Here is a 14,828-nt window from a genome sequence, read left to right on the forward strand (position 1 = left end):
GTGTTTAAAAAATAATTCTAATAATTTGAATATTCTATAGGGATTTAAAGTTGACTTACCTCCTTGCAGCAAACAGCCTGATTAGCACAAGAAAAAAATCTGCTTCTGCCTCCCAGCAATTTGCCTTGTGAAGGAAACAATAAGTTTCACTTTCAATTTCTCCCGATCATCAGCTGTTTGTGGCTGCAGGGATTGAAGCCTCCACAAGCCCCCTTTTGCTGCAAAGAGGTAAATTGCTGGGAGGCAGAGGCCAAAGGGGTGGGACGTCTTATACACATTCAGTGTATAAGACGCACCCAAATTTTCACCCTCTTTTATGGGGGAAAAAGGTGTGTCTTATATTCTGAAAATATGGTAATTCCATAATCAACATTAAAAAAAAAGCCTTTTTGAAGAATTCCATACTTCTGTAAAAGGAAGTATCCAAAGAGGTCTACTGATCACCAGAAACAGGTAGCTAGCCTTTATCGAGGCTGTGAGTTCCCTGGTGTGTCACCAGGCTGGAATTATTACTGAAACTTTTCCCACACTCTGGACACTCATAGAGTTTCTCTCCTGTGTGAATCCCCTGGTGTTTCAAAATGTTGGAATTCTGACTGAAACTTTTCCAAAAATCGGGACATTCATATTGTTTGTCCCGTGTGTGAGTTCTCTGGTGTGTTACCAACTGGGAATAATGACTGAAACGTTTCCCACAATCTTCACACTCATACGGGTTGTCTCCTGTGTGAGTCCGCTGGTGTGTCACCAGCTGGTAATTCCTACCGAAACGTTTCCCACACTCTGGACACTCATACGGTTTTTCTCCTGTGTGAATCCTCTGGTGTGTCACAAGATTGGTATTCTGACTGAAACGTTTCCCACAATCTGGACACTCATACAGTTTCTCTCCTGTATGAGTCCTCTGGTGTTTCATAAGGTTGGAACTGTCACTGAAACTTTTCCCACAAACTGGACATCCATATGGTTTTTCTCCTGTGTGAACCCTCTGGTGTGTTACCAAACTGGAATTATGACTGAAACATTTCCCACATTCAGGACACTCATACAGTTTTTCTCCTGAGTGAGTTCTCTGGTGTTTCACAAGGCCAGAATTATTACTGAATCTTTTCCTACAATGTGAACACTCATACGGTTTCTCCCCTGTGTGAGTCCTCTGGTGTGTCACAAGGTGGGAATTCTGACTGAAACTTTTCCCACAATCTGGACATTCATACGGTTTTTCTCCTGTGTGAATCCTCTGGTGCGTCACCAGGCTGGAATTCTGACTGAAACTTTTCCCACACTCTGGACATTCATATGGTTTGTCCTGGGAATGAGTCCTCTGGTGTGTCACCAGGCTGGAATTCTTACTGAAACTTTTCCCACACTCTGGACACTCATACGGTTTGTCCCCTGTGTGAGTCCTCTGGTGTGTCACCAAATTGTAATTATGACTGAAACTTTTCCCACACTCTGGACACTGATACGGTTTGTCTCCCGTGTGAGTCCTTTGGTGTTTCACAAGGTTGGACTTGTCACTGAAACCTTTCCCACACTCAGGACACTCATACGGTTTGTCTCCTGTGTGAATCCTCTGGTGTTTCACAAGGCCAGAATTATTACTGAAGCTTTTCCCACAATCTGGACACTCATACGATTTGTCTTCTGTGTGGGCCCTCCGATGTGTCACCAGCTGGTACTTATGACTGAAACATTGTCCACATTCTAGACATTCATATGGTTTGTCTCCTGTGTGAATCCTCTTGTGTATCACAAGATTGGTATTCTGACTGAAACGTTTCCCACAATCTGGACACTCATACAGTTTCTCTCCTGTATGAATCCTCTGGTGTTTCACAAGGTTGGAATTGTCACTGAAACTTTTCCCACAATCTTGACATTCATATGGTTTCTCACCTGTGTGAGTCCTCTGGTGTTTCACAAAGCCAGATTTATTACTGAACTTTTTCCCACAATCTGGACACTCATACAATTTATCTCCTGTGTGGTCCCTCTGGTGTGTCACCAACTGGTACTTATGACTGAAACATTTTCCACATTCTGGACATTCATATGGTTTTTCTCCTGTATGAATCCTCTGGTGTGTCAAAAGATTGGTATTCTGACTGAAACATTTCCCACAATCTGGACACTCATACAGTTTCTCTCCTGTATGAGTCCTCTGGTGTTTCAAAAGGTTGGAATTGTCACTGAAACGTTTCCCACAATCTGGACACTCATATGGTTTCTCTCCTGTGTGAATCCTCTGATGTTTCACAAGGCCAGAATTCTGACTGAAAAATTTCCCACATTCTGGACATTCATATGGTTTTTCACTTGTGTGAATTCTCTGGGGTATCACCACACTGGAATTATGATGGAAACTTTTTTCACATTCTAGATATTCATATGGATTTTCTCCTGTGTGAATGCTCTGGAGGGTTACCAGACTGGAATTATGACTGAAACCTTTCCCATACTCAGTACATTCATACAGTTTGTCCTGGGAATGAATCCTCTGGTATGTCATTAGGCTGGAATTCTGACTGAACCTTTTTCCACACTCTGGACAATCATATGGTTTCTTTCCTTTGTGAATCTTCTGATCTGTCACCAGGTTGGTGATATTCTTGAGGTCAAATATATGTGCGATCATTTATTTAATGGTGTTTTAATTCCATCTGTTTTCCATCTGCTTTGCTTTCTTTTCCAATGTTGCTTGTTAGTCTCAGTTTTCCAGAGTGCTCTTATTGCCATCTTCTCTGTCTATAAGATTCAAAGAAAAATGTAATTTTAATTGTTTATAAAATGGTTGCAGAAGATCTGAAAAAAAGAAAAAAAGAAACATTACAATAAATAAACAAACATGCCACAATAAAGAATAACTTCTTACATTAGTTATGATTCATTTGACATATATGTGTCCAATCAAATATCCATTCAATCATGAAATTCTCTTTTTTAATTTGGTGACTCACAAATTCTTAGCATTGCCAAGGCTTATCATCAAATACATCTGGAAATGCTGGGGATAGTTTGTACAATTGTAAATATATGCATACACAAAGAAATAGAAATGCAGCTATAACTGTACATATGTGGAAAATCCATGTGTTTTTAGCCTGAAATCTATCCCAAAATGGTTACTGTCGAACCTTCTAAGCTAACTTTAGTGATGTGAGTTTTTAACCTGATGAAATGATATCTAAACCCTCTGCAAGATTTCATGTTCAGTTTTGCCCATGAAAGTCCTCAGCTCCAAGTACAGGCAGAAAATATTTTCCACAACCACTCTGGTGACATCCTAATTCAAATAGTGCTCATTTACTGACTGCAATTGTGACTGGCATCTCTCAGTAAGCAGCCCAATCGGTAAGCATGTCATATGACAATGACAATTTACAAACGATGCTTGTTGGCTTTACAGAAAGGGAATACTATGGAAGCAAAAATGGAAACACACAGAGAAGTTATATGCCTTAAATAGACAGAATTTGAAGAAAAACTGAAAATTGTAAAGGGAAGATGGAAATGGAATAACTAGAGGAAGCAGAACTGGGTCTATAGAATATAAACAAAAACTCTACATGAGGCATTTTATTCCAACAACTGAAGCCTCTTTGTTGCTCAACCAACCTTCCTCCTGTGAACACTAGTGTCTCTTCCCCAAAATTCTCTGCAGGCACACAGAACTGAAGGTTCACTTCTCAACATGACAAGGACACAGCCAAGACAACAAAGGAGTGGCTTAGGGACAACTCTGTGCATGTCCTAGAGGGGCCCAGCCAGAGTTCTGACTTCAACCCTATTGAATATCTCTGGAGGCACATAAAAATGGCTCTCCATCAATGGTTGCCATCCAGCCTGACTGAGCTTGAGAGGACTTGCAAGTACAATGGCAGTAAACTCCCCCAATCTCCCAGGGGTGCAAAGCTTATTGCATCTTACCCAAAAAAACCTGAGGCTGTAATCGCTGCCAAAGGTGCTTCAACAAAGTACTGAGTGAAGGGTACGAATACTTATGCCAATGTGTTTTTGTTTTTAATAAATTTATAGAAATTTCTAAAATTGTTGTTTCACTTTGTCATTAGGAATGTACATGAATGAGAAAAAAATGAATTTCAACAAGTGTAAAATCAGGCTGCAGAGTAACAAAATTGAGAGAAGTGAAGGGGATCTGAATATTGTCTGAATGAACTAAATGTGTGTTCCTATTGACACAGAAATACAGAATCTATTGATGTAAACAATTATGTGCATTTCAGTCTGCAAAATGACTCAGAAGTGCATTGGCTCAATTTTTTAAATCTATTTTTGAAAAGGTGGGGGTCACTAACAGATGAAACGGGGAACAAATCCGATGCAAACATCCCTTTTGCCCATGAAATTCCTCGCTGCCCAGGAAAGCGACATGTCAATGAGACCACGAGGATACAAGTGTTAGGTGAAGGGTGAGGGAGGCGGGTGGCTCAGAAATATGAAAATATATATCAAGATTTCTTTAAATCTGACAAATCTCCCAGCAGGAAATCACAGGCAGCAACTTTAAATCGTGGAGCAAAAGGATAAAACCATTTGGGGAGAGAGAGAATATGCAGCAGCAGCAGCAGCAGCCCGCAGGTTTCATTCTTCTCCCTTCGCTGCTTTCACGCCGTGGAGGAACCCAAAGGGTTCCGACTTTTTCCCCGCTTCTCCTCCGATCTTCCCTCCACTCACCTCCTAGGAGCCGCTTCGACCCTCCAAATGGCACAAGAGGATCCGCCGACGCCATCCTCCTTCCGTGGATGAGCCGGAAGAGGAACACCCTCTGTACTCCTCTCTAGCAATCTAATCCTCTATTCATTCAATTCGTTCCAGCTCGGCCTCCCTCCCTCTGGTGTAATGTCAATACAAGCGATGCCGCTGCTGTACTGTATTCTCTGCTTTCTAAGGCGTGAGTAGATCGCCATCTAGCGACAAAAGGTGGAAAATCACCATCGTCCTATCTCCACCCTGACGCGTTTGCAAGAGGCTTTCGTGGATTTCGATCTTCCTTTGACGCCATCAAGTCGTGGTCGACTCCCACTGAGCACAGGAATAGCTTTTGTCCGTGACAATCTACCCTATACCTTTTCCTTCAGGTCTCCCAAGAGAGCACACTCAAGATTAGATTAACAGAGTTGGAAGGGACCTTATACCATTTCAGGCAAATAGTTATCCAATCTCTTCTTTAAAACTTCCAGTGTTGGCAAAAAATGGCCTCAAAAGAAGGCCAAAGGAAGCTGGCCAGCTTTTAGGGCAACACCTTGCGTGCCTGGACAAATGGCTCCATGTGCCACCTGTGGCATAGGTTCGTCATCACAGGTATAGGTCATCTAGTCCAACCCCGTGTAGAGTCTCCTGCTTGAGCAGGGAGGGAGGGGGGTTGGACTAGATAACCTATAAGGTTCCTTCCAACTCTGTTAATCTAATCTTTTCATAATACATTTTATTTATTTCATTTTCATTTTCATTTTATACAATCACTTATATACTGTTCTGTTAATCTAATCTTGAGTGTGCCCTCTTGAGAGACCAAAAGGAAAAGGTATAGGATAGATTGTTATGGATGAAAGCTATTCCTGTGCTCAGTGGGAGTCGAATACGACTTGATGGCACCAAATGAAGCACAGAATCCATGAAACCCTCTTGCAAACGCTTGAGGGTAGAGACAGAACGATGGTGATCTGCAATCTGTTGCTTGAACGAAACCAAAGGAAAGCATCCCAAGAGGGGAATGATGCATAACAGCCAAGCAGAAAGTGCACATCTCTTGGGGGCTGGTGAGGATTGTTCCAGCCAGTTTTACATCAGGGGCATGCAGGATAAGTCTTCAAGACCTGCCTTGGCAAATGATTGAAGCTGTAACAGTGAAGCTGTTGAATGGAAGGACCCGTTTCCCAAAAACAGAAAACACCGAGAGCCACAAAACCTGGGTGGGAATGGCCAATTCAATGTTACTCACTCCCAATCAAATTACCCACTTAGCCACGCCTACCCAGCCGGTCATTAGGGCAGAATATAGTTGTAACACTGGGAACCACAATACTCTTTTGACCTCTCTCCCCCATCCTCTCTGTATTTCTCTGTCTCTCTTTCTCTCCCCCTCTCTCTGTATCTCTGTTTGTGTCTATGTCTCTCTGTTCCCTCCTCTCTGTCTGCTCTGTCTCTGTGTGTCTCCCTGCCCCTCTCTCTCCCCAGTTCTTGGAGCTCCCAGGCTTGTCCCTTGACCTGAGAATCTTTTATCTTTCTCATTCTAATTCTACTCTAACAGCACCACAAAAATCAGATTAGGAACACAAGTTGAAATAGGGAAGAAAATGATAACTGAGCACTTGTCTACCCTAGACGAGTTCAAATCACCAGGACCGGATGGATTACACCCCAGGGTTCTGAAGGAACTGGCAGATGAGATCTCAGAACCACTGAACTATATCTTTCAGAGATCCTGGAGCACTGGGGAACTGCCAGAGGACTGGAAAAGAGCTGATGTGGTTCCCATCTTCACAAAAGGAAAAAAAAATAGATCCAGGAAACCACAGACCTATCAGCCTGACCTCAATACCAGGAAAGATTCTGGAGAAGATAATCAAGCAACGAATTAGCGAACATCTAGAAGTAAACAAAGTAATAGCCAAAAGCCAACATGTGTTTGTCAAAAATAGATCATGCCAGACTAATCTTATTGCATTCTTTGACAAAGTGACAAAATTAGTGGACCAGAGGAATGCCGTCAATATAGTTTATTTGGACTTCAGTAACGCATTTGACAAGGTAGACCATAGCCTATTACTACATAAAGTAGAAGAATGTGGGTTAGGCAACATCACCACCAGATGGAGTCATAATTGGCTGACCAAACGCACTCAACGTGTAGTCCTCAATGGAACTGCATCTACATGGAGGGAAGTATGCAGTGGAGTACCCCAAGGCTCTGTTTTAGTCCCAGTACTCTTCAACATCTTCATCAATGTGAAACTATGTTTGCAGTATTAGAGGCTTTACATGTAAGGTATCCTGGAATTGTCAGGATGAAGTCTTTGGCTAGGAGTTATGTGTGGTGGCCTAACATGGACAGGGAGATCGAAGAGTGGGTGGCTACCTGCACACCGTGCCAGGAGTCCAGACCAGCTCCCCCAGAGGCACCCGCTAAAGAGTGGGAGTGACCTCAAGCACCATGGTCTGGGGTGCATGTTGACTTTGCTGGCCCAGTTCATGGCCAGACATTTCTTGTAGTTATGGACGCCTACTTGAAATGGTTAGAGGTAGTCCTGATGACCTCCACTATGGCAGAAGGGGTCATCAAGGTGCTACGGAAACTTTTCTCCACGCACGGCCTGCCCGACATCTTGGTCTCGGACTACGGGCCCCAATTCATGGCCATGCAATTTGAGACCTTCCTAGCAGCTCAGGGAATCAGGCATGCCCTGGTCGCACCATTCCATCCAGCCTCCAATGGTCAGGCGGAGAGAATGGTGAGATCTGCAAAAGAGGCCCTCTCTAGGATGGGCCCAGGAGATTGGCAAACACGTGTTGATCACTATTTACTAATTCAGCATATCACACTCAGTGCCACTACAGGGAGAAGCCCCTCCAAGCTTCTCATAGGTCACCGGCTAAGGTCCCACTTAGACCAGCTACACCCCAATTATTCTGCCTCATCGTCCCCAGACTCCACAAGCAAGATTTGGACATTTAGCGTAGGAGATTCGGTATACGCCCACAACTACGCAGGGGGAACTCTGTGGATTCCTGCCACAGTGATAGGAATCATCGACCCTCGCTCTTACCTCTTAGAGCTCGAGGACAGTAGGACATGGAGGAGGCATATTGACCAACTCCGTGGCCACCTCTCCAACTCCTTAGACAACCAGAGGTAACTCCTGCACAAGTTAGCCAAAGCCCTACCCAAATGGAGCAAACACTCACTCCTTCCACAGCCAGCTCAAGCCCGAGGGTACCGGAAAACTTATCTGGTTTTGTTGCAGGCCCGCCGTGAGCTCCGAGCGAACCAGCTCTAGAAGCTCCAGCCGTGGTCTGTGAAGGCTTCCAGGAGCTTCCACCAAGTGGAGCTGCGGAGCAAACAGGTCCGTCCGACCTGTCCAAGAAAACCCCTCCTACTGAACTGCGCAGGTCAGGCAGAGATACCCAAAAGCCCGCCTACCTGCGTGACTATGTCACAAGTAGGATTGTTCCAACCAAGAGGGGAGGGGTGTTAGATATTTACTATAACTACAGTGGTTTCCACCAAGGTCCTCTGTTCCGGCGGGAACAGAGGTTTAATCCTATTGGTCGAAGGGTCTGACAGCTCCCTATAAAAGGGCTGCTGTCAGACTCAAACCTTCGCTGGATTGTTCTCACTTGTTGTATTCAATAAAGAGCTGTTGTTACCGTTAAGCCTGTGTGTGCCTATCCATTACCCAATCTAACACTTGATAAGAGGAAATTTGGTATAAATTTTTAAATGGTGAGAAAAGGGGAAAAAGTAAGTTAAACATAGTCAAACTAAATGACTGATAATGATAATAATGTAATTATTATACAATACAATAATTTGTATTGACATGATAAAAGGGAAAATTGGATATAAATGGTAAACAATGATTAAGAAAAGAGGTTTAAAATTTTTGTTCCCTGCAGCCTCCAGAGGGAGAAAAAATGGCCCAATGCACAAACCGGAACTCCATTCCCAAACTGGAGCTGACAGGGCAATGCCTCGCATGGCCTAAGAAATGGCTCCGCGTGCCACAGGTGATCTATAAGGATCTGACACAGAATCCCTTTTCTCCTCAATATTCCTACAACTCTTCTCCATGAAGGTCACCTGTAGGGCAGAACAGTCTTTGTCACTGCCCGAAACTCCCCCAATATATTTGGTATTGATATGGTTTCTTTCACTTGTGTTCCTCATTCTTGACACAATCTGAGCAGACACGCTTGGTGCAATGAATTTCTGGCATTGTTAGAAAAAGATAAAACGATTTCTCTTCTCCTCTTGTTTTCTCATTATACAAGGAGCCACAGTCTCTAACTTTAGCCTGACTACTGTTACCCCAAAGAGATGCTGGCTAGGGAATTCTGGGGCTGAAAATATCGAGGACATCCAGGGAGAAGGCTGGGACTCTGCATGTAGCATTTCTATCATTTATTATGATAAAAACGAACACTCTTAAAAAGGTTTTGAAGAATTGTACAATTGTTGCAAAAATAAATATCCAGCAGTTTTTGCTTCTGAGGGCCAAAAAGTCATTATCAAATTAACACTTTTTTCTTTCCTCCTTCTTATCTACTATCATGACATACTGTATTTGATGACAAAAAATCAGGCAAATTCTTTGTAGTCAAAGAGTCAATTTCTCAGCTGAAATTACAATGGGACATTTGAAATGAAATTCAAGCCTTCTCTACACTCATCACTTTGGGCGTCAGGTGGATTTTCTTGTGTGCGACAAGGTTGGCAGGTTTCCTGAAGCACCGTTCACACTCAGGACACTTAAATGGTTTCTCCCCTGTGTGTATAAGCATATGATTTAGAAGGCTATCTTTAGTACTGAAATCTTTCCCACAGTCTGGGCACTCATACGGTTTCTCTCCTGTGTGAGTCCTCTGGTGACTCACCAGCCGAGAATTCCAAAGAAAACTTTTCCCACAATCTGGACACATATATGGTTTTTCCTTCGAGTGAGTCCTCTGGTGTGCCACCAGGCGGTAATAGTTACTGAAATTTTTCCCACAATCAGGACATTCAAATAGTTTCTCTCCTGTATGAATCCTTTGGTGTGTCATCAGGCGTGAATTGTTATTGAAACTTTTCCCACAATCAGGACATTCAAATGGTTTCTCTCTTGTATGAATCCTTTTGTGTGTCACCAGGCTGGAATTCTGACTGAATCGTTTCCCACAATCAGGACATTCAAAGGGTTTCTCTCCTGTGTGAGTTCTCTTGTGTATCACTAGCTGGGAAATATGATTAAAACTTTTTCTACAATCCGAACATTCAAATGGTTTTTCTACTGTGTGGATTCTCTGGTGTTTCACCAGGCTGAAATTCTCACTGAAACATTTTCCACAATCAGGACATTCAAAGGGTATCCCTTCTCTGTGAATCCTCTGGTGGCTAATGAGATGGGAATTTCTAATGAAACGTTTCCTACAATCAGGACATTCAAAGTGTTTCTCTCCTGTGTGAGTCCTCTGGTGTATCACCAGATTGGAATTTTGACTGAAAGCTTTTCCACAGTCAGGACATTCAAAGGGTTTCTCTCCTGTGTGATTCCTCTGGTGTCTAACAAGGTGGGAGTTGTTACTGAAACTTTTTCCACAATCCAGACATTCATAGGGTTTCTCTCCTTTGTAAGTTCTCAGGTGTATCACCAGGTTGGGATTTTGACTGAAACCATTTTCAAAATCTGGGCATTCCAAAGGTTTCTCTCCTGTGTGAGTCCTCTGGTGGTTCATCGGGCTGTAATTGTGACTGAAACGATTCCCTCAGATAGGGCATTCAAAGGATTTCTCTCCTTCAAATGGTTTTTTACCCCTGTGTGTTGTCTCATGAAGTGGGAATTTCCAATGAAACTTTCACACAATCTGGACACTCATATGTGATGTGAGTCATCTGATGTATCACCATGTTGCCATGCTCACTAAAATATTTTCCACATTGGGAGCCTTCTCCTGTGTGGAGTATTTTGTACATAATCAGCTATGATTTGCAATCTGTGCTTTTCCCACAATAGGTGCATTTATAGAGCTCTTCCAACACTTTTATTCTTGAGGTCAAAAATATGTGTTATCCGTTGTTTAGTAGTGTTTTGATTAAATTAAGTTTAAGTGAGGCCTGCATCTCTGTCTACCCGACGTGGCTCTCCAAGAGACTTTTTCCTCCCCACTGATTTCCAGATATTTCCCTCTTTTGCTGGGAAAAAATAATCTCCCTTGACTTTTCATGCAATGTATGCTTGAGTTCCATATAATCTACTTATTCCCATTTGAAATCTTTCTTAATTTTCTGTCTGTTATTCTCACCTGATCAGGAAAAAGAAGAACGATGTGGCTTTCTGAAGGAAATGGAAAATATTTTGATTTTTGGCTTGATTTTCTTTCTTTTTCAAAATTGCTTGTTATTATCAGTTGTCCAGTATGCTCTTATTGCCATATTCTTTGCCTATAAGATTCAAAGAACAGTGTAATGTTAATTATTTATAAAATTGTTGTAGAATATGTGAAAAAAAGTATATGTTAGAATAAAAAAGCCAACATGCCACAATGCTGTAATAGCTTCTAATGTTAATCATGATCCATTTGACACATGGAAAAACAACCAAGATCCAAGTTCAAATATCCATTCAATCATGAAATATTCTTGTTGATTTGGGTCAATCAGACACATACAAATGTATTTATGTCAAAAATCCATGTCTTTCAAACCTGAAAAAAAATCCAAAAATGGTCACAGTCATTTGACAACTTCTGAATTACATCTATATGGAAGGAAGGAAGCAATGAGGTACCCCAAGGTTCTATCTTAGTCCCCGTATCCTTCAGTATCTTTATAAACAATTTTGATGAGTGAATAGAAGGGGAAATCATCAACTTTGGAGATGACGCTAAGCTGGCAGGAATAGACAACACTCCAAAAGACAAACTCAAGATACAGAAGAATCTTGATAGATTTGAACACTGGGCCCTATCCAACAAAATGAAATTCAATGGAGAAAAAAAATAGGTTTTACAGTTAACCAAGAAAAACTAAATGGCAATGTACAGAATAGGTACAACCTGGCTCAATAGCAATAATTGAAAGATGGATCTTGAGGTCCTAGTGGACAATCACCTAAATATCATTTAAATAAACTGTGATGCAATGGACAAAAAAGCTAATGCAATCCTAGTCTGCCTAAAAAGAGGGATAGAATCAAAATCACATAAATTACTACTACCAATTTATAATGCTTTGGTAAGATCACACTTGGATTACTGCAACCAGTTTTGATTGCGATAATATTTTTTTAAAAAAATACTATTTAAAGACTAAAGAGTGCAGAGAAGAGCAGTAGGGATGATTAGGGGGCTGGAGGCTAAAACATACAAAGAAAGGCTGCAGGAATTGGAAATGAATTGTCATATGAAAGGAAGGACTAGAGGGTGACATGATAGCAGTGTTCCAATACTTGAGGAGTTGCCACAAAGAAAAGGGGGTCAACCTATTCTTCCAAAGCCCCTGAAGGTAGGACAAGGAACTGGATGGAAACTATGTATTGGCTTGATAAGAGCATTATGTTAAAAATGTAGTGTTAATGGATAAAGTTAGTTAAATAATTGATAAAGATAACAATGTGTGTGTGTGTATGTATGTATATATATATGTATGTACACACACACACACACACACACATATATATAATTGGTTTGATAAGAGGAAATTTGGTAAAAAATTTAAATGGTGAAAAAAGGGGAAAAGTAAGTTAAACTTAGTCAAACTAAATGACTGATAATGATAATAATGTAATAATTTGTATTGACTGGATAAAAGGGAAATTGGATGTAAATTGTAAATAATGATTAAGAAAAGAGTTTTAAAAATTTTGTTATTAAACATAATTATTTTTTTATTTTGAATGTGTTATAAAGGTATAATGTGATTGGATGATATTGAAAATAGATAAGGGAATGCCATTATGTGGTTTTGTTTTAAATTTTGGAATGTTTGTTATAAAGGGACGTTAAAACAACTATAGTCATATGAAGGATGAGGTATGATGATAGCAATATATAAAAATATATGTGAATATATGTGTAAATAATATATGTAAAATAGATAATTTGATATGAATCAGAGGTGATGACAGTGGAAGGGATGCACGAAAACTTTTTGTAACCAATTGACACACTTTCTACAATTATGTAATGGAGGATGATTTTGTCTGTTAAATTTAAAAATAAATAAATAAATAAAATTGACAAAAAAGAAACTGGATGGAAACTAATCAAGGAAAGAAGCAGCCTAGAACTAAGGAGCAAGCTCCATCACTGGTGGCTTTTAAACAGAGAGTAAACAGCCATTTGTCTGAAATGATGTTGGGTCTCCTGCTTGATCAGGGCGTCGGAATAGAAGACCTGCAAGGTCCCTCCCAGCTCTGTCACAAACCCTCCAGTGATGGGGGCCCCCACAACCTCTGGAGGGAAGCCATTCCCAAAGAATCCACCTTCACTCGGAAGAGACTTTTCCAATCTTCCCAGCAGAAGGAAAATTGCAGCCACCAGTTTCACAGCGTGCAGCCCCAGTGGGCTTAAATTCGGGGAGGGAAGGAACCTGCAGCAGCAGCAGCTGAGATGCTTCAGCCCAGTTGCTTCTCTGCTTCCAGGACTCTCCTCCCACCCGCCCTCAACTCACCTTCCAGCTGCTGCTTCGACCATGGGAAGAGCAGAAAAGCCGCTCTGCACAACACTCTCCTCCCATGAGTGATCCCGAAGTTCTTTACGCTTCTCCTATCCTTTCTAGCAATAGGGTACTCGATGGTTTTAACTCCTTTATTACCTTTTATGCACTTCTCAGGCACAGACGTTGACTACCTGATCGCCATCTCCAGATAGCAGGCGGAAAAACACGCTTGTCCCGTCTCTACGACCTAAAGCGTTTGTAAGATGTTTTCACTGATCAAATGCTATCAAGTCGGTTTTGACTTCTAGCAACCGAGCCAAGTGAAATAGTGAAATGCGATGCTACTTAGCCTTACGAAGATTAGCGATATGCTCAGACCTAAAAGTTAATTACAGAATCAGCTTTCTTGGGGGTGTCTCTCACTGGAGATCAAAACTTCTCTACATCCTAAAACGTCATGACTGACTTCTTGTGGCTGCCAAAGATTTATTACATGGCAGCATCATCAAGAGAGATGCTCCAGGTGAGCCAGCTTCAATTCAACTGACCAGGGCTGCATCCAAGAGCACCCGGCATGCCATGTTCATTCTTGAGGGAGGGAATTTTATATCTGCTAAATGCTAAGTTCCTCTGTAAACTGGCCTGCATGGAAGTCTCCATTAGACCACACAGAGAGAAAAAGTATGCAGCCTAGAAATTGGGGCTCTAAGAGAGAGGGAGTGATCATCTATATTTGGTATGCAATGCAATGCAATGCAATGCAATGCAATGCAATGCAATGCAATACAATACAATACAATACAATACAATACAATACAATACAATACAATACAATAGCAGAGTTGGAAGGGACCTTGGAAGTCTTCTAGACCAACCCCCTGCCTAGGCAGGAAACCCTATACCATTTCAGACAAATGGCTATCCAACATCTTCTTAAAGACTTCCAGTGTTGGGGCATTCACAACTTCTGGAGGCAAGCTGTTCCACTGATTAATTGTTCTCACTGTCAGGAAATTTCTCCTCAGTTCTAAGTTGCTTCTCTCCTTGATTAGTTTCCACCCATTGCTTCTTGTTCTACACTCAGGTGCCCCAGAGAATAGGTTGACTCCCTCTTCTTTGTGGCAACCCCTGAGATATTGGAACACTGCTATCATGTCTCCCCTAGTCTTTCTTTCTATTAAACTAGACATATCCAGTTCCTGCAACCGTTCTTCATATGTTTTAGTCTCCAGTCCCCTAATCATCTTTGTTGCTCTTCTCTGCACTCATTCTAGAGTCTCCACATCTTTTCTACATTGTGGCAACCAAAACTGAATGCAGTATTCCAAGTGTGGCCTTACCAAGGCATTATAAAGTGGTATTAACACTTCACGTGATCTTGATGATATCCCTCTGTTTATGCAGCCTAGAACTGTGTTGGCTTTTTTGGCAGCTGCTGCACACTGCT

At 41.6% G+C, this 14,828-nt stretch overlaps 2 protein-coding genes across 2 annotated transcripts in view; one reads left to right on the forward strand and one right to left on the reverse strand.

Moving 5' to 3' along the window:
- Window positions 1–14,828, forward strand: part of LOC106551554 (uncharacterized) — a 56,764-nt gene that overhangs the window by 34,254 nt on the left and 7,682 nt on the right.
- On the reverse strand, window positions 198–13,473 carry LOC148047566 (uncharacterized). The gene is made up of 3 exons (XM_087708386.1): window positions 13,394–13,473; window positions 9,527–11,164; window positions 198–2,336 (listed from the first exon to the last, which is right to left on the reverse strand). Exons 2-3 carry the CDS (start codon window positions 10,456–10,458, stop codon window positions 458–460), a joined length of 2,811 nt encoding a protein of 936 aa, XP_087564512.1. The 5' UTR covers window positions 10,459–11,164; window positions 13,394–13,473; the 3' UTR covers window positions 198–457.

The sequence above is a fragment of the Thamnophis sirtalis genome, unplaced genomic scaffold (assembly GCF_051295495.1).
Source record: "Thamnophis sirtalis isolate CommonGarterSnake01/CBP01778 unplaced genomic scaffold, rThaSir2_p1.2 scaffold_3, whole genome shotgun sequence".
NCBI classification, from domain to species: Eukaryota; Metazoa; Chordata; class Lepidosauria; order Squamata; family Natricidae; genus Thamnophis; species Thamnophis sirtalis.